This window comes from Rhamphochromis longiceps, linkage group LG3 (genome assembly GCF_057381845.1).
Source record: "Rhamphochromis longiceps isolate RC_006_pf linkage group LG3, R_longiceps_female_GT1.1, whole genome shotgun sequence".
Classification (NCBI taxonomy): Eukaryota; Metazoa; Chordata; class Actinopteri; order Cichliformes; family Cichlidae; genus Rhamphochromis; species Rhamphochromis longiceps.
Window position 1 is genome coordinate 64,869,923 of NC_140559.1, and position 21,041 is coordinate 64,890,963.

The 21,041-nt window shown below is 41.5% G+C and overlaps 2 protein-coding genes across 2 annotated transcripts in view; both read left to right on the forward strand.

The window, feature by feature from the left end:
* LOC146675746 (uncharacterized) overlaps positions 1–21,041 on the forward strand; it is a 179,664-nt gene that overhangs the window by 136,000 nt on the left and 22,623 nt on the right. The window lies entirely within an intron of this gene.
* On the forward strand, positions 13,302–14,577 carry LOC146675747 (uncharacterized). Its single transcript, XM_085400820.1, has 3 exons — positions 13,302–13,314; positions 13,689–13,922; positions 13,967–14,577. Exons 1-3 carry the CDS (start codon positions 13,302–13,304, stop codon positions 14,575–14,577), a joined length of 858 nt encoding a protein of 285 aa, XP_085256946.1.

Sequence of the window (21,041 nt, forward strand, 5' to 3'; positions counted from 1 at the left end):
GACCGTGCACTGAAGTTTTAGATAAAATAAACTAAGCTGAAACCATTAAATAACTAACCAGCCTGTACCAGCGATCTGTTTCAGCTGATCCCTGCAATCGTGCACTGAAGTTTTAGATCAAATAAACTAAGCTGAAACCATTAAATAACTAACCAGCCTGTGCCAGGGATCTGTGTCAGCTGATCCCTGCAACCGTGCACTGAAGTTTTAGATCAAATAAACTAAGCTGAAACCATTAAATAACTAACCAGCCTGTGCCAGCGATCTGTGTCAGCTGATCCCTGCAACCGTGCACTGAAGTTTTAGATAAACTAAGCTGAAACCATTAAATAACTAACCAGCCTGTGCCAGCGATCTGTGTCAGCTGATCTTTGCGACCATGCACTGAAGTTGTAGATCAAATAAACTAAGCTGAAACCATTAAATAACCAACCAGCCTGTGCCAGAGATCTGTGTCAGCTGATCCCTGCGAACGTGGACTGAAGTTGTAGATCAAATAAACTAAGCTGAAACCATTAAATAACTAACCAGCGATCTGTGTCAGCTGATCCCTGCGACCGTGCACTGAAGTTTTAGAGAAAATAAACTAAGTTGAAACCATTAAATAACTAACCAGCGTGTGTCAGGGATCTGTGTTAGCTGATCCCTGCAACTGTGCACTGAAGTTTTACAGAAAATAAAGTAAGCTGAAACCATTAAATAACTAACCAGCCTGTGCCAGGGATCTGTGTCAGCTGATCTTTGCGACCATGCACTGAAGTCTTAGATCAAATAAACTAACCTGAAACCATTTAAATAACTAACCAGCCTGTGACAGCGATCTGTGTCAGCTGATCCCTGCAACCGTGCACTGAAGTTTTAGATCAAATAAACTAAGCTGAAACCATTAAATAACTAACCAGCCTGTGCCAGCGAGCTGTGTCAGCTGATCCCTGCGACCGTGCACTGAAGTTTTAGATCAAATAAACTAAGCTGAAACCATTAAATAACTAACCAGCCTGTGCCAGCGATCTGTGTCAGCTGATCCCTGCAACCGTGCACTGAAGTTTTAGATCAAATAAACTAAGCTGAAACCATTAAATAACTAACCAGCCTGTGCGAGCGATCTGTGTCAGCTGATCCCTGCAACCGTGCACTGAAGTTTTAGATAAACTAAGCTGAAACCATTAAATAACTAACCAGCCTGTGCCAGCGATCTGTGCCAACTGATCCCTGCAACCGTGCACTGAAGTTTTAGATAAACTTGGCTGAAACCATTAAATAACTAACCAGCCTGTGCCAGCGATCTGTGTCAGCTGATCCCTGCGAACGTGGACTGAAGTTTTAGATCAAATAAACTAACCTGAAACCATTAAATAACTAACCAGCCTGTGCGAGCGATCTGTGTCAGCTGATCCCTGCAACCGTGCACTGAAGTTTTAGATAAACTAAGCTGAAACCATTAAATAACTAACCAGCCTGTGCCAGCGATCTGTGTCAGCGGATCCCTGCGACCGTGCACTGACGTTTTAGAGAAAATAAACTAAGTTGAAACCATTAAATAACTAACCAGTCTTTGCGAGCGATCTGTGTCAGCTGATCTCTGCAACCGTGCACTGAAGTTTTAGATAAACTAAGCTGAAACCATTAAATAACTAACCAGCCTGTGCCAGGGATCTGTGTCAGCTGATCCCTGCAACTGTGCACTGAAGTTTTAGATAAACTAAGCTGAAACAATTAAATAACTAACCAGCCTGTGCCAGCAATCTGTTTCAGCTGATCCCTGCAACTGTGCACTGAAGTTTTAGATAAACTAAGCTGAAACCATTAAATAACTAACCAGCCTGTGCCAGCGATCTGTGTTAGCTGATCCCTGCAACCGTGCACTGAAGTCTTAGATCAAATAAACTAAGCTGAAACCATTAAATAACTAACCAGCCTGTGCCAGCGATCTGTGTCAGCTGATCCCTGCAACCGTGCACTGAAGTTTTAGATCAAATAAACTAAGCTGAAACCATTAAATAACTAACCAGCCTGTGCCAGCGATCTGTTTCAGCTGATCTTTGCGAACGTGCACTGAAGTCTTAGATCAAATAAACAAAGCTGAAACCATTAAATAACTAACCAGCGATCTGTGTCAGCTGATCACTGCGACCGTGCACTGAAGTTTTAGATAAAATAAACTAAGTTGAAACCATTAAATAACTAACCAGCGTGTGCCAGCGATCTGTGTCAGCTGATCCCTGCAACCGTGCACTGAAGTCTTAGATCAAATAAACTAAGCTGAAACCATTAAATAACTAACCAGCCTGTGCCAGCGATCTGTGTCAGCTGATCCCTGCGAACGTGGACTGAAGTTTTAGATCAAATAAACAAAGCTGAAACCATTAAATAACTAACCAGCGATCTGTGTCAGCTGATCCCTGCGACCGTGCACTGAAGTTTTAGATAAAATAAACTAACCTGAAACCATTAAATAACTAACCAGCGATCTGTGTCAGCGGATCCCTGCGACCGTGCACTGAAGTTTAAGATAAAATAAACTAAGTTGAAACCATTAAATAACTAACCAGCCTGTGCAAGGGATCTGTGCCAGCGATCTGTTTCAGCTGATCTTTGCGAACGTGCACTGAAGTCTTAGATCAAATAAACTAACCTGAAACCATTAAATAACTAACCAGCCTGTGCCAGCGATCTGTGTCAGCTGATCCCTGCGAACGTGGACTGAAGTTTTAGATCAAATAAACAAAGCTGAAACCATTAAATAACTAACCAGCGATCTGTGTCAGCTGATCACTGCGACCGTGCACTGAAGTTTTAGATAAAATAAACTAAGTTGAAACCATTAAATAACTAACCAGCCTGTGCAAGGGATCTGTGCCAGCGATCTGTTTCAGCTGATCTTTGCGAACGTGCACTGAAGTCTTAGATCAAATAAACTAACCTGAAACCATTAAATAACTAACCAGCCTGTACCAGCGATCTGTTTCAGCTGATCCCTGCAACCGTGCACTGAAGTTTTAGATAAACTAAGCTGAAACCATTAAATAACTAACCAGCCTGTACCAGCGATCTGTTTCAGCTGATCCCTGCAATCGTGCACTGAAGTTTTAGATCAAATAAACTAAGCTGAAACCATTAAATAACTAACCAGCCTGTGCCAGGGATCTGTGTCAGCTGATCCCTGCAACCGTGCACTGAAGTTTTAGATCAAATAAACTAAGCTGAAACCATTAAATAACTAACCAGCCTGTGCCAGCGATCTGTGTCAGCTGATCCCTGCAATCGTGCACTGAAGTTTTAGATAAACTAAGCTGAAACCATTAAATAACTAACCAGCGTGTGTCAGGGATCTGTGTTAGCTGATCCCTGCAACTGTGCACTGAAGTTTTACAGAAAATAAAGTAAGCTGAAACCATTAAATAACTAACCAGCCTGTGCCAGGGATCTGTGTCAGCTGATCTTTGCGACCATGCACTGAAGTCTTAGATCAAATAAACTAACCTGAAACCATTTAAATAACTAACCAGCCTGTGACAGCGATCTGTGTCAGCTGATCCCTGCAACCGTGCACTGAAGTTTTAGATCAAATAAACTAAGCTGAAACCATTAAATAACTAACCAGCCTGTGCCAGCGATCTGTGTCAGCGGATCCCTGCGAACGTGGAGTGAAGTTTTAGATCAAATAAACAAAGCTGAAACCATTAAATAACTAACCAGCGATCTGTGTCAGCTGATCACTGCGACCGTGCACTGAAGTTTTAGATAAAATAAACTAAGTTGAAACCATTAAATAACTAACCAGCCTGTGCCAGCGATCTGTGTCAGCTGATCCCTGCAACCGTGCACTGAAGTTTTAGATAAAATAAACTAAGCTGAAACCATTAAATAACTAACCAGCGATCTGTGTCAGCGGATCCCTGCGACCGTGCACTGAATTTTTAGATCAAATAAACTAAGCTGAAACCATTAAATAACCAACCAGGCTGTGCCAGAGATCTGTGTCAGCTGATCCCTGCGAACGTGGACTGAAGTTTTAGATCAAATAAACTACGCTGAAACCACTAAATAACTAACCAGCCTGTGCCAGCGATCTGTGCCAGCGATCTGTTTCAGCTGATCTTTGCGAACGTGCACTGAAGCCTTAGATCAAATAAACTAAGCTGAAACCACTAAATAACTAACCAGCCTGTGCCAGCGATCTGTGTCAGCTGATCCCTGCAACCGTGCACTGAAGTTTTAGAGAAAATAAACTAAGTTGAAACCATTAAATAACTAACCAGCCTGTGCCAGGAATCTTTGTCAACTGATCCCTGCAACCGTGCACTGAATTTTTGGAGAAAATAAACTAAGTTGAAACCATTAAATAACTAACCAGCATGTGTCAGGGATCTGTGTTAGCTGATCCCTGCAACTGTGCACTGAAGTTTTACAGAAAATAAAGTAAGCTGAAACAATTAAATAACTAACCAGCCTGTGCCAGGGATCTGTGTCAGCTGATCTTTGCGACCATGCACTGAAGTCTTAGATCAAATAAACTAACCTGAACCATTAAATAACTAACCAGCCTGTGCGAGCGATCTGTGTCAGCTTATCCCTGCAAACGTGCACTGAAGTTTTAGATCAAATAAACTAAGCTGAAACCATTAAATAACTAACCAGCGATCTGTGTCAGCTGATCCCTGCGACCGTGCACTGAAGTTTTAGAGAAAATAAACTAAGTTGAAACCATTAAATAACTAACCAGCGTGTGTCAGGGATCTGTGTTAGCTGATCCCTGCAACTGTGCACTGAAGTTTTACAGAAAATAAAGTAAGCTGAAACCATTAAATAACTAACCAGCCTGTGCAAGGGATCTGTGTTAGCTGATCCCTGCAACTGTGCACTGAAGTTTTACAGAAAATAAAGTAAGCTGAAACAATTAAATAACTAACCAGCCTGTGCCAGGGATCTGTGTCAGCTGATCTTTGCGACCATGCACTGAAGTCTTAGATCAAATAAACTAACCTGAACCATTAAATAACTAACCAGCCTGTGCGAGCGATCTGTGTCAGCTTATCCCTGCAAACGTGCACTGAAGTTTTAGATCAAATAAACTAAGCTGAAACCATTAAATAACTAACCAGCGATCTGTGTCAGCTGATCCCTGCGACCGTGCACTGAAGTTTTAGAGAAAATAAACTAAGTTGAAACCATTAAATAACTAACCAGCGTGTGTCAGGGATCTGTGTTAGCTGATCCCTGCAACTGTGCACTGAAGTTTTACAGAAAATAAAGTAAGCTGAAACCATTAAATAACTAACCAGCCTGTGCCAGCGATCTGTGTCAGCGGATCCCTGCGACCGTGCACTGAAGTTTTAGATAAAATAAACTAAGTTGAAACCATTAAATAACTAACCAGCCTGTGCAAGGGATCTGTGTCAGCTGATCCCTGCAACCGTGCACTGAAGTTTTAGATAAACTTGGCTGAAACCATTAAATAACTAACCAGCCTGTACCAGCGATCTGTTTCAGTTGATCCCTGCAACCGTGCACTGAAGTTTTAGATAAACTTGGCTGAAACCATTAAATAACTAACCAGCCTGTACCAGCGATCTGTTTCAGCTGATCCCTGCAATCGTGCACTGAAGTTTTAGATCAAATAAACTAAGCTGAAACCATTAAATAACTAACCAGCCTGTGCCAGGGATCTGTGTCAGCTGATCCCTGCAACCGTGCACTGAAGTTTTAGATCAAATAAACTAAGCTGAAACCATTAAATAACTAACCAGCCTGTGCCAGCGATCTGTGTCAGCTGATCCCTGCAACCGTGCACTGAAGTTTTAGATAAACTAAGCTGAAACCATTAAATAACCAACCAGGCTGTGCCAGAGATCTGTGTCAGCTGATCTCTGCGAACGTGGACTGAAGTTGTAGATCAAATAAACAAAGCTGAAACCATTAAATAACTAACCAGCGATCTGTGTCAGCTGATCCCTGCGACCGTGCACTGAAGTTTTAGAGAAAATAAACTAAGTTGAAACCATTAAATAACTAACCAGCCTGTTCCAGCGATCTGTGTCAGCTGATCCCTGCGAACGTGGACTGAAGTTTTAGATCAAATAAACAAAGCTGAAACCATTAAATAACTAACCAGCCTGTGCCAGCGATGTGTGTCAGCGGATCCCTGCGAACGTGGACTGAAGTTTTAGATCAAATAAACAAAGCTGAAACCATTAAATAACTAACCAGCGATCTGTGTCAGCTGATCACTGCGACCGTGCACTGAAGTTTTAGATAAAATAAACTAAGTTGAAACCATTAAATAACTAACCAGCCTGTTCCAGCGATCTGTGTCAGCTGATCCCTGCAACCGTGCACTGAAGTCTTAGATCAAATAAACTAAGCTGAAACCATTAAATAACTAACCAGCCTGTGCCAGCGATCTGTGTCAGCTGATCCCTGCAACCGTGCACTGAATTTTTAGATAAAATAAACTAAGCTGAAACCATTAAATAACTAACCAGCGATCTGTGTCAGCGGATCGCTGCGACCGTGCACTGAAGTTTTAGATAAAATAAACTAAGCTGAAACCATTAAATAACTAACCAGCCTGTGCAAGGGATCTGTGCCAGCGATCTGTTTCAGCTGATCTTTGCGAACGTGCACTGAAGTCTTAGATCAAATAAACTAACCTGAAACCATTAAATAACCAACCAGCCTGTGCGAGCGATCTGTGTCAGCTGATCCCTGCAACCGTGCACTGAAGTTTTAGATCAAATAAACTAAGCCGAGACCATTAAATAACCAACCAGGCTGTGCCAGAGATCTGTGTCAGCTGATCCCTGCGAACGTGGACTGAAGTTTTAGATCAAATAAACAAAGCTGAAACCACTAAATAACTAACCAGCCTGTGCCAGCGATCTGTGCCAGCGATCTGTTTCAGCTGATCTTTGCGAACGTGCACTGAAGTCTTAGATCAAATAAACTAAGCTGAAACCACTAAATAACTAACCAGCCTGTGCCAGCGATCTGTGTCAGCTGATCCCTGCAACCGTGCACTGAAGTTTTAGAGAAAATAAACTAAGTTGAAACCATTAAATAACTAACCAGCCTGTGCCAGGAATCTTTGTCAACTGATCCCTGCAACCGTGCACTGAATTTTTAGAGAAAATAAACTAAGTTGAAACCATTAAATAACTAACCAGCGTGTGTCAGGGATCTGTGTTAGCTGATCCCTGCAACTGTGCACTGAAGTTTTACAGAAAATAAAGTAAGCTGAAACAATTAAATAACTAACCAGCCTGTGCCAGGGATCTGTGTCAGCTGATCTTTGCGACCGTGCACTGAAGTCTTAGATCAAATAAACTAACCTGAAACCATTAAATAACTAACCAGCCTGTGCGAGCGATCTGTGTCAGCTGATCCCTGCAACCGTGCACTGAAGTTTTAGATCAAATAAACTAAGCTGAAACCATTAAATAACTAACCAGCGATCTGTGTCAGCTGATCCCTGCGACCGTGCACTGAAGTTTTAGAGAAAATAAACTAAGTTGAAACCATTAAATAACTAACCAGCGTGTGTCAGGGATCTGTGTTAGCTGATCCCTGCAACTGTGCACTGAAGTTTTACAGAAAATAAAGTAAGCTGAAACAATTAAATAACTAACCAGCCTGTGCCAGGGATCTGTGTCAGCTGATCTTTGCGACCGTGCACTGAAGTCTTAGATCAAATAAACTAACCTGAAACCATTAAATAACTAACCAGCCTGTGCGAGCGATCTGTGTCAGCTGATCCCTGCAACCGTGTACTGAAGTTTTAGATCAAATAAACTAAGCTGAAACCATTAAATAACTAACCAGCGATCTGTGTCAGCTGATCCCTGCGACCGTGCACTGAAGTTTTAGAGAAAATAAACTAAGTTGAAACCATTAAATAACTAACCAGCGTGTGTCAGGGATCTGTGTTAGCTGATCCCTGCAACCGTGCACTGAAGTTTTAGATAAACTTGGCTGAAACCATTAAATAACTAACCAGCCTGTACCAGCGATCTGTTTCAGCTGATCCCTGCAATCGTGCACTGAAGTTTTAGATCAAATAAACTAACCTGAAACCACTAAATAACTAACCAGCCTGTGCCAGCGATCTGTGCCAGCGATCTGTTTCAGCTGATCTTTGCGAACGTGCACTGAAGTCTTAGATCAAATAAACTAAGCTGAAACCACTAAATAACTAACCAGCCTGTGCCAGCGATCTGTGTCAGCTGATCCCTGCAACCGTGCACTGAAGTTTTAGAGAAAATAAACTAAGTTGAAACCATTAAATAACTAACCAGCCTGTGCCAGGAATCTTTGTCAACTGATCCCTGCAACCGTGCACTGAATTTTTAGAGAAAATAAACTAAGTTGAAACCATTAAATAACTAACCAGCGTGTGTCAGGGATCTGTGTTAGCTGATCCCTGCAACTGTGCACTGAAGTTTTACAGAAAATAAAGTAAGCTGAAACAATTAAATAACTAACCAGCCTGTGCCAGGGATCTGTGTCAGCTGATCTTTGCGACCGTGCACTGAAGTCTTAGATCAAATAAACTAACCTGAAACCATTAAATAACTAACCAGCCTGTGCGAGCGATCTGTGTCAGCTGATCCCTGCAACCGTGTACTGAAGTTTTAGATCAAATAAACTAAGCTGAAACCATTAAATAACTAACCAGCGATCTGTGTCAGCTGATCCCTGCGACCGTGCACTGAAGTTTTAGAGAAAATAAACTAAGTTGAAACCATTAAATAACTAACCAGCGTGTGTCAGGGATCTGTGTTAGCTGATCCCTGCAACTGTGCACTGAAGTTTTACAGAAAATAAAGTAAGCTGAAACAATTAAATAACTAACCAGCCTGTGCCAGGGATCTGTGTCAGCTGATCTTTGCGACCGTGCACTGAAGTCTTAGATCAAATAAACTAACCTGAAACCATTAAATAACTAACCAGCCTGTGCGAGCGATCTGTGTCAGCTGATCCCTGCAACCGTGCACTGAAGTTTTAGATCAAATAAACTAAGCTGAAACCATTAAATAACTAACCAGCGATCTGTGTCAGCTGATCCCTGCGACCGTGCACTGAAGTTTTAGAGAAAATAAACTAAGTTGAAACCATTAAATAACTAACCAGCGTGTGTCAGGGATCTGTGTTAGCTGATCCCTGCAACCGTGCACTGAAGTTTTAGATAAACTTGGCTGAAACCATTAAATAACTAACCAGCCTGTACCAGCGATCTGTTTCAGCTGATCCCTGCAATCGTGCACTGAAGTTTTAGATCAAATAAACTAAGCTGAAACCATTAAATAACTAACCAGCCTGTTCCAGGGATCTGTGTCAGCTGATCCCTGCAACCGTGCACTGAAGTTTTAGATCAAATAAACTAAGCTGAAACCATTAAATAACTAACCAGCCTGTGCCAGCGATCTGTGTCAGCTGATCCCTGCAACCGTGCACTGAAGTTTTAGATAAACTAAGCTGAAACCATTAAATAACCAACCAGGCTGTGCCAGAGATCTGTGTCAGCTGATCCCTGCGAACGTGGACTGAAGTTGTAGATCAAATAAACAAAGCTGAAACCATTAAATAACTAACCAGCGATCTGTGTCAGCTGATCCCTGTGACCGTGCACTGAAGTTTTAGAGAAAATAAACTAAGTTGAAACCATTAAATAACTAACCAGCGTGTGTCAGGGATCTGTGTTAGCTGATCCCTGCAACTGTGCACTGAAGTTTTACAGAAAATAAAGTAAGCTGAAACCATTAAATAACTAACCAGCCTGTGCCAGGGATCTGTGTCAGCTGATCTTTGCGACCATGCACTGAAGTCTTAGATCAAATAAACTAACCTGAAACCATTTAAATAACTAACCAGCCTGTGACAGCGATCTGTGTCAGCTGATCCCTGCAACCGTGCACTGAAGTTTTAGATCAAATAAACTAAGCTGAAACCATTAAATAACTAACCAGCCTGTGCCAGCGATCTGTGTCAGCGGATCCCTGCGACCGTGCACTGAAGTTTTAGATAAAATAAACTAAGTTGAAACCATTAAATAACTAACCAGCCTGTGCAAGGGATCTGTGTCAGCTGATCCCTGCAACCGTGCACTGAAGTTTTAGATAAACTTGGCTGAAACCATTTAAATAACTAACCAGCCTGTACCAGCGATCTGTGTCAGCTGATCCCTGCAACCGTGCACTGAAGTTTTAGATCAAATAAACTAAGCTGAAACCATTAAATAACTAACCAGCGATCTGTGTCAGCTGATCCCTGTGACCGTGCACTGAAGTTTTAGAGAAAATAAACTAAGTTGAAACCATTAAATAACTAACCAGCGTGTGTCAGGGATCTGTGTCAGCTGATCCCTGCAACCGTGCACTGAAGTTTTAGATAAACTTGGCTGAAACCATTAAATAACTAACCAGCCTGTACCAGCGATCTGTTTCAGCTGATCCCTGCAATCGTGCACTGAAGTTTTAGATCAAATAAACTAAGCTGAAACCATTAAATAACTAACCAGCCTGTGCCAGGGATCTGTGTCAGCTGATCCCTGCAACCGTGCACTGAAGTTTTAGATCAAATAAACTAAGCTGAAACCATTAAATAACTAACCAGCCTGTGCCAGCGATCTGTGTCAGCTGATCCCTGCAACCGTGCACTGAAGTTTTAGATAAACTTGGCTGAAACCATTAAATAACTAACCAGCCTGTACCAGCGATCTGTTTCAGCTGATCCCTGCAATCGTGCACTGAAGTTTTAGATCAAATAAACTAAGCTGAAACCATTAAATAACTAACCAGCCTGTGCCAGGGATCTGTGTCAGCTGATCCCTGCAACCGTGCACTGAAGTTTTAGATCAAATAAACTAAGTTGAAACCATTAAATAACTAACCAGCCTGTGCAAGGGATCTGTGTCAGCTGATCCCTGCAACCGTGCACTGAAGTTTTAGATAAACTTGGCTGAAACCATTAAATAACTAACCAGCCTGTACCAGCGATCTGTTTCAGCTGATCCCTGCAACCGTGCACTGAAGTTTTAGATAAACTTGGCTGAAACCATTAAATAACTAACCAGCCTGTACCAGCGATCTGTTTCAGCTGATCCCTTCAATCGTGCACTGAAGTTTTAGATCAAATAAACTAAGCTGAAACCATTAAATAACTAACCAGCCTGTGCCAGGGATCTGTGTCAGCTGATCCCTGCAACCGTGCACTGAAGTTTTAGATCAAATAAACTAAGCTGAAACCATTAAATAACTAACCAGCCTGTGCCAGCGATCTGTGTCAGCTGATCCCTGCAACCGTGCACTGAAGTTTTAGATAAACTAAGCTGAAACCATTAAATAACTAACCAGCCTGTGCCAGCGATCTGTGTCAGCTGATCTTTGCGACCATGCACTGAAGTCTTAGATCAAATAAACTAACCTGAAACCATTAAATAACTAACCAGCCTGTGCGAGCGATCTGTGTCAGCTGATCCCTGCAACCGTGCACTTAAGTTTTAGATCAAATAAACTAAGCTGAAACCATTAAATAACTAACCAGCCTGTGCCAGCGATCTGTGTCAGCTGATCCCTGCAACCGTGCACTGAAGTTTTAGATCAAATAAACTAAGCTGAAACCATTAAATAACTAACCAGCCTGTGCCAGCGATCTGTGTCAGCTGATCCCTGCAACCGTGCACTGAAGTTTTAGATCAAATAAACTAAGCTGAAACCATTAAATAACTAACCAGCCTGTGCCAGCGATCTGTGTCAGCTGATCCCTGCAACCGTGCACTGAAGTTTTAGATCAAAAAAACTAAGCTGAAACCATTAAATAACTAACCAGCCTGTACCAGCAATCTGTGTCAGCTGATCCCTGCAATCGTGCACTGAAGTTTTAGATCAAATAAACTTAGCTGAAACAATTAAATAACTAACCAGCCTGTGAGAGCGATCTGTGTCAGCTGATCCCTGCAACCGTGCACTGAAGTTTTAGATCAAATTAACAAAGCTGAAACCATTAAATAACTAACCAGCGATCTGTGTCAGCTGATCACTGCGACCGTGCACTGAAGTTTTAGATCAAATAAACTAAGCTGAAACCACTAAACAACTAACCAGCCTGTGCCAGCGATCTGTTTCAGCTGATCCCTGCAACCGTGGACTGAAGTTTTAGATCAAATAAACTAAGTTGAAACCATTAAATAACTAACCAGCCTGTGCCAGCGATCTGTGTCAGCTGATCCCTGCGACCGTGCACTGAAGTTTTAGATCAAATAAACTAAGTTGAAACCATTAAACAACTAACCAGCCTGTGCCAGCGATTCTGTGTCAGCTGATGCCTGCAACCGTGCACTGAAGTCACTATTAGTCACTATGAACTCACTATTTGTTACATTATGCAGAGCTTATCCTTCACTTTGGACCACACATTCGTTTGTGGACCCTTAGGTTTGAGAGCAAGCACTCGTATTTCAAAGCATGTACAAGAACAGTGCACAACTTCGTCAACTTATGCAAGACTCTGACAGAACGGCATCAGTTACTGCAGTCCTACCTCTCAGTGGGCCAATTGTTTCCACCTACAGTTCAAATCATTGGAGAAGCAAGTGATTACAATCATCATCTTTACAACGCTGTCATTCAAGAAGCTGTGGCAAAAGCCGGCTGCACTAATCAGACCACTTTGGATGTGTCAGCAGTTGTCCACAAAGGTACCAAGTATGTGAAAGGCTATGTTTCCATTGTAGATGACAGTGATGATGGCTTGGTTTTTGGGAAGATAGCTGTTATACTTGTTAATGATTCTGGATTGTACTTTGTGCTCGAGTTGCATCAATCCGTACTTCTCATTGACCTTGGACTTCACTGCTTGCGTTGCCCTCCAGAAAGAAGTGTGTGTGTAAATGCTGACAGTCTGATGGATTATTACCCACTACCACTTTATAACATGGCAGGTCTTTTTGTTGTCTCCCTACACCATTCAGTTTCCTCTTAATTCTTTTTCAGGGATGGAAATTGAAGAGGAACTCACAAGGCTCCTGCCGGCACTAGACAGAGAGAAAATAATCTGCATTGTAGAACATCTGACGGACGTTATTGGTGTACAACAAAAAAGTGATCTTTTGTTTGTGGAGGCAGAAGATCTCAAACCCTTTCTCACACCAATTCAAATACGTAAACTACTTCTTGCATTTAAAGGAGGTTTGTGTAGGTTCTGTATAAATCATAGACTTGAGTCTATGATTTGAAGGTCACTCATAGACTCATATGTCACTGATTAGCTTGATTAGCTTTTTTGTTCTCTTCACCATACTACACATGTACTTTGACGGTATAATATTGAACAGCGTTTTGGGGCTCACATTGTCCGGTAGATAATTAACACGGAAAACATAAACAAAAGTAGACACTAAATCTAACACCATTAACCTTTCATTGGTAGTGGTACAACTAAGGGTTTGAAATTGTGACATGCTGTAAAACATATTGACTCAAGGTCTTTTCAATGCAAGACCTTGAGTTTGTAGTTCTTTTGCAGTCCTGGGATTGCTTCTTTTCATCTTCAGACAAGGTCCCCAAAACTGCCTTGCCATTACTACTCAATCCTAATTGAAGGGTTCATCTTTTAGTGAGGACATATTTGTTGACATAGTAGCTTTTTAAGGTAGCTTTTCCAATGATCTTTATTTATTTTATTTTTTTTAGATGGCAACAGACCAGAGAACCTGAATGACACCATTACTCTGGAGCCTTGCCCTGCTGCATCAGCTGAAACATCAAGCCATCCACCTCACCCCTCCTCCTCCACGTCCACCACTATGTACAACCATTACTCCAGCTCTTGGGTCTCACACTTCCAGATTCCTTGGGAAAGATTTCCACTCCGACTGTCGCATGCAATCACAAGAGGAGACAGAGCTCATCCAGAGGACAGGAGAAGTATGGTCAGAAAGACTGGGTTGTGGACATTATTCACTACTAAGAAGCATCAAATCGTCTTCGTCAAACAAAGAGAACCAGGAATGAGGAAGACTGCAGTCCCAACAGTAGTGCAACCCCACCTAAAAAAGTTAGATGCCTTGTTGATAGCTATGGTTGTATAAATTGGCAGCCAGTTGAACTTCCTGAGGGGGAAACGCCAACTTCTTTAGAGGAAAAGAAACACATCTTGTTAACAATTTTCAATTCACAAGGACCTGGAGCTGTGGAGAGACCTGATGTGGATGACTTCATGTGCCTCACATATATTTCTCAGCGGCAGCTTATCAACAGTTGTCCCTCACCTTCAGTAGCTGAAATTCAGGAGCAGTGGCCATTCTTGTTTACTCGGAAAGGTCTTTCGAACCACTTTTACAAACTCACAGGCATCGATATCAGTGAGTGCTTAGGTCAGGCCCTCATAACCAAAGGCAGAAGGATTATTAACTATTTCTCCAGCCAGAAGCTCAAATGGAACCTTGGTATAAGGACACTCATCCAGCAGATAGAAAGTGAGGGAGTTTTGACCAACAACAAGGTTGGCACAGCAGCCATACTTCTCATGATGAAGTATGTCAATGGAAAATTTTACTTAGTAGTCAGTATAGTCTTTTAATGATATAAGTTTGCATATGGTAGAATACTGCATGTAATCATTTGTGTGTAGAAGTATATAGTTGGTGGCATATTGAAAGAATGTCTCATCCTAGGAGGTCTGTAACATTCCAGGGTGTTCTGGCGTTCACCCCCACATCCTAGGAGCATGAGAGAGGTCGTACCTCGTCTTATTGTTTTACGGTAGGATTAACGTAGCTATGTCAGTTTTAGTTTAAGTGCTTCTTTATATATAGATGAACTGTTGGATTTTTCCTTCACCATTTATGAGGTTTCAAGAAGAAGATAAACGACAGATATGAATGTTTGAAAAAGGTATAGATGAAAAATACTCAAAGGATAAATTCAATTGTTTATTGTTTTATAAATAAGTTGAAAAAGAAAGAGTTAACAAGTAAATAATGAAACAAGGTAAAATGAAGTAAGAACAAAAAGTTAAGTAAATAATGAAACAAGGTAGAGGAGAGAAATCCCCAACAATCCCCTCTGAGCACGCACTAGGCGACAGTTGGGAGGAAAAACTGCCTTTAAACGGGCAGAAACCTCTGGCAGAACCAGGCTCAGGAGGGGACAGTCAACTGCCGGGACTGGTTGGGGGGGTGAACAGAGGTGGAGCAAGACGAGGCTACACCAGGTGAGGAAGCAGTAGAGTTCCTCCTCCAGGGCCAGCGGAAGCGTTTGTTCTTCTTTTTCATGCAATTTTCTACAAGAGCTTTTTTTTCCAGGATGAGGGTTCTCAACTCATCGATGGTTTCTACGTTTTGTTTCTCAAGCTTCTTGCATGTTTTCTCCACCTCTTCCAATGTTGCTTGTTTTTCTTCAAGCTTTTCCTTGAGCTCTTTGGATGTTTCCTCCTGCATTATCTTGTCCTTGTGCATGTCTGTGTTTCTCTGTTGTACTTCTTTGTACATGTCTTGTAGCTCCTCATTTCTTCTGTGGATATCTTGGAGCGTACGCTGCAGGTCGCCATGTATGTTGTCTTGTTCTTGCTTTTGCGCCTGCATTTCAGTGTGTTTGCGCTTCAAGTTGTTGTATTCCAACAATATCCCCTTAGTGAGCTCGGAGTTGTTTCTCGCCATTTGATCCATCCTTTTCTGCATGTGTGAGCATTGTTTGTCCAGTTTTTCTTTTTCCCCTTCTAGTTGCTTTTTCTCTTGAAGAAGGTCTTTATTTTGGCGCAGAGTATCATCCACCTTTTCTTTCAGCATTGTGTATTTTTCCTCCGTGACTTTGAGTTTGTGCTCCATGTCTCTTTGCTTTTTCTCCTGTTCTTCCTTCTGTTGGAGGATTTCTTTATTTTTTTTCACAGCTTCATCGAAGTTTGTTTGGAGCAGCCGATTCTTTTGGTCCATATATTGGAGATCCCATTCTGTCTTCTCAACCGTAGCTTTGCTGTCTTTAAGCTGGTTGGACATCTCCTTTAGTTCCGCGCTCTTTTGCTTGTCTTCCTTAATTAGGAAGACAATCTGGTCTCGGGCTTGTCCAAACTTGATTCCCCAACCGTCATTAATAATATTTATGTCGGGCTGGCGTTGTTGTCTTTCTTCCAGGTTTTTATATTTCACTTCCATCTGTCTACACTTCTCCTCCAGTTGAAGTTTCTCATCTTCAATCTGTTGAATTTTATTCTGGAGATGGTAGTTTTCCTTCTTACTGTCATGTAATGCCCTTTGGATGGCTAAGAGGTCATTTGGCCGGCCACGACAGGAAGGAGAAGCGGCGTAATCTTTTTGCCAAAGGGTTGAAAACAGACCCCACTGAGTAGATATAAATATAAAAAGTACGAAATAAAGATAAACAAAGGGAAAATTACAGTAGAAATTATCTTTAGAGTATTTGAAATTAATAATAGCAAGGATAACAACCTGTAAAGTGATATTATCAATGAAACACAGTTGGCATGATGACCATGCCCACAATGTATAAAATGGATATAAAGCAAATAATTCACACGAAAATATTTTAATAACATAAATAAAGTATATTAAGGCTGTGTCACTGTTCAGCCAAGGACAGTGTGTGAAAAGGTAACTGTCTCCACCTTGGGAAAAGGATGATACTGCAGGTCATCTGAAGCCCTTGATGGATACAAAATAAAATATAAATAATATATTATAATAGAACTGCCTGGTCCGCCATGCAACAGAGAGAACAAATGTGACCGCAGATTGGATGAATTCTAAATTATCTGTTTGCTAAATAAGATGATCCTAACTATCAAATTGGCTCAGTAGTAGTATAGTGGTACACACTAATAAAATATTATAATATGCTATTGCTGTTATATAAGACAAAGAGGATAATATTAACAATGACATAATGTTAATATGAAGAGGCACCTTAGTCGGTTATGATGTGAGGTGGATAATTGTTAAGCAGTAGTCTGCATCAAGCTTAAGGTTTGCTGAAACTCAGTGTAATGACATGTGAGATGAAGACAATACAGAGAATAACTAACTAATGAAGTGCATAGAGGCACTTGACCAGCTTCACAGCTATCATTCTAGCATGACACATTGCTGAGATATAGAGCACACCTATAATAACAACCAATAAGCAAAACCCTGTAGACAACAGCTAAAACTACAGGATTGAGAAGCTGAATTAAATATGTAGACACTGCTAAGCTGATGAGCATGTTACACATTTTCTTTTATTTTTATTTATTTGTTTCTTTTAGAGCAGAAGCTGCATGCTATTAAAAGCCAACATATGCAGACTTCTGCCTTGTTCGGGTGGCAGCATTTTTCTTTTTTCTTTTGTGTCCTGACACGTTTATGTTTTTGTTTGATTATTTTGTTGGTTTTGGAAACGAATTTAAACGAACTTGTGACAATACTTGAGAATCACAGTGACACATGGTGATTAGGCATATGATTGAAAAATGCCTAGGTTTAGAGCTATGAGCTATGAGCAATGCAAAGTTAAATATATATATATATATGTATAAATGGGAAACAACCCTAACTTGAAAGTTTGAAATGTGTGAGATTCATGATTTGTTTGAAAACTAGAAATTATTTCAAACTGCCTTAAGTGAAAATGTAGTGTTGCATCTATTCTCCCAAACCAAGACAAAAAAAAGAAGAAGCATTCTGTAACTTAAAAATAAGGCTGACGTGTTGACAATAGACTAAAACACTAATCCGCAGGTGGCTATCAGGAACAGAGAGGCGAGCAAAGTCACAAACACCAAGGCTGCAGACAGTCACGCAGAAACAGCAGATAACATAGAGACAACGCCTGCTAGAACCGTGGAGAGGAAGGTCACTTCACACGAGATTGTAGGAGTAGGCCACAGAGAAATAATGCAAAACAGTTTTGAGGCAGCCACTTAAGAACTTATTTGACCTTACAGCACAGGCCGAAATTGTGTAGGTTACGCAGTAACCACAGATAGTAGGATAATAGAAGCAAAACCACTTTCTTCTTCATATTCTGCATAGAGCACTGAGCTGATAGCTGTGATTCGCGCATGTGAAATACACAAAGATAAACAAATAAACATTTATACAGACAGCCAGTATGTTTTCTCTGCTGTGCATCATTTTGCAGAATATTTGGCAAAACAGAGAAATGATTACATCAACCACATCCACCGGTTCAGCATGCCAGCCTGCTACAACGCCTACTGACTGTAATACATTTACCACAACAACTCGCATTGTGTAAATGTGCAGCACACAAAACTGATGGCTCTTTCATTACTACAGGCAATAACTTTGCTGACAGAGCAGCAAAACAGGCGGCACAAACGACAAACATCACATTGATGGCAGTAGACACACATCAGATTCCACTGGATGTGTTGAAAAATGAACAAAAAGCAGCAAGCACAGCCGAGCAGGCAAAATGGCTAAAACACGGTGCAGTTCTGACAAACGACTTAATGATGTGTTATGGCAAGCCAGTGTTGCCAAAATCCCTCCACAAAATGGCGGCGTTAGTGACTCATGGCTGTACGCATTTGTCAACGGGGGCAATGACCTGTATTGTCAACTCTCATTTCTACACTGTAAATTTTGGAACTTCAGCAAAACAATTTGTCAGAACATGCATGGCGTGTCAAAAATAGAATGCTCAGGGGAACCTGAGACCAAAAAGAGGCCGTTTTCCCACACCACCTTATCCTTTTCACACAATTCATATGGACTTTATTGCGCTAAATGAATGCCAAGGGTCGAAATACGCCCTAGTGGTCATAGACGTGTTCTCAAAGTGGCCGGAAATCTACCCAGTGAAAAAGGCAGATACAATTTCAGTAGCAAAATGTATGTCTAAGTTGTAGGAAAATAAAGAGATGATTGTAAATAACGAAGAATGTAATGATGTCTATCAAGTGTCTTGCAGATTACAGCCCAGTGTCTGGGTTCTGATCAAGGTGCTCCAAAGGAAAAACTGGAGCACACCCAGGTGGGAGGGACCACATCAGGTTCTCCTCACCACGCCCACCGCTTGCAAAATTGCGGAACGACCATCCTGGATCCATCAGAGTCACTGCAGGCGAGTAAGTGAAGCCATCTAAACTCAGCCGACACAGGCTCGCCCAATCGTTGTGATCTCGCCCGGTGGAGGGGTCAGCCTTCCTGGCCGGGGGGTCTACTCACGACAGGAGGGTGTGTCCTGTTGTCATGAGGTGGTGGCTCCTAATAGCTGCAGCGGCCCTGACCCTGACCGGGCTCCTCATCTTTGCTTCCGTGAGGGACAACAAGTCACGCTATATGAAGAAAAGGCAGACACTGTATGACAAAGGAAAGTACACCAAGTTTCCCCATGGCTACGCCACTAATTTCTGGTGGCAGTTTATGAACACTACAGCTCACCTGAATAATAAAACTGACTGCTTTGCATGTACCCATATGCCCCTATCCTCACAGACGTTTGGCCTGTGGCCGTACAGCATACCTGAAGATCGCAGTTGGTGCCTGTTGGGCCTGGCAACACATCCAGGCTACGGTACTCTTTGGTCCAAGGCCAACTACAGCATCCCAGCAAAAGCAACCTGGAGGTCATCATGACCCACAAATGTGAACTGTTCCGGACAGACCTAGCTACTGACCTGGCCCCAAGTCTCAGACCCACTGCCTGATGTAATTCTACTGAACAAACTGCACGCAGCACAACTGCCAGTATGTGTGATGAACAATGGATCGCGGGCAGTGGGGGAGCTGCCTACTCACCTATCTACCGGATGCCACTACAAACAAAGACTCAGTACCAGACAGGATGTGCACGGACGGCACCAAGCAGTAAAGGAACCAGAGTTTCACATCTGAGGAGGAGTGAAATTCTTACAGAGCTTGATCCCCGGCATTGGAGTTGCCGAGGTGCGGGATCACGTGGAAATCAACCGATATGCTCTGCTACGGCACATCAACTTAACTAAGACCCTGGGAACGGCCTTAGCAGGAGAACAGAAGGCCATCAGAATGATGGTGCTGCAGAACAGACTGACACTAGACCTGCTAACAGCATCACAAGGAGGAGTTTGTAAGCTGATCGGGGAGACATGTTGCACTTTTATCCCTGATGGATACGAAGCTGGAGGAGACATTTATTAAGTTTTGCAGAATTTGACCGTTCTGCAAAAATATGTCACTGACCACACACCTACAATGACTGCTTATGTTGCCGTGTCTCAAAAAGAACAGCATCCCGTTGCAATTCTGTTAGAGGACAACTTGTAATAGCTGCTAATAAATGACGTGGTGATTAAAAATGACTTGTCAAGTGATCATGCACTGATTAACACATTAGTAGTTTATGCAGGTACAATATAAGGTTTTATCCTTTTATTTTTTGTAGTTTTAGTTTTATTGTTTTCTCTTGATTATTCCTGTTGCTATTTTATTTACTATACTTTTCTTTGTTCTTTTTATTATTTTATTTGTTTCATTCTTTAGACCACATGATTTACATTTATGCTATGCTGACATTTTGACAATTAAAAAATTGCTAAAGATACTTAATAAATAACCTTTACAGACAATTGTTGTATACATTTAAAATAAGTTAAAACAGGAGGGAATATGTTAGTGGAAAATGATTCTATGTTTCTTTACCTTCTTTTAAATGTACAAAGATGCCCTTTGTCTATGGTTAGATTAGTTTAGAATTATCCTTTTAGACTTTCCCAGCGAAGACATATTGTTTTGGGACATATTGTTTTAGATTATTTTATCTTTCTCCCAGCTCTCTGCTGACGAGACTAGCGCCACATATGGAGTTGTTTATTTTATCTGTTTATTATTTTCTTATCCTGTTCTCACCGTCTCTGTGATTTGTGCCTATAAAAATGCCAAGCCTCTGTTCATGGGTGTGAGTTGTTCTTAACAGCTTACCCGTGTGCACGTTAAAGCATAAAAAGTAACTTTGTCTCATTGTGTCTTTATTTCTCCTGGGTTTTTGCAGAGCTTTCCCCCAACAGTTGGTGTCTTGTTGGATACATGTTGAAGGTTGTACACG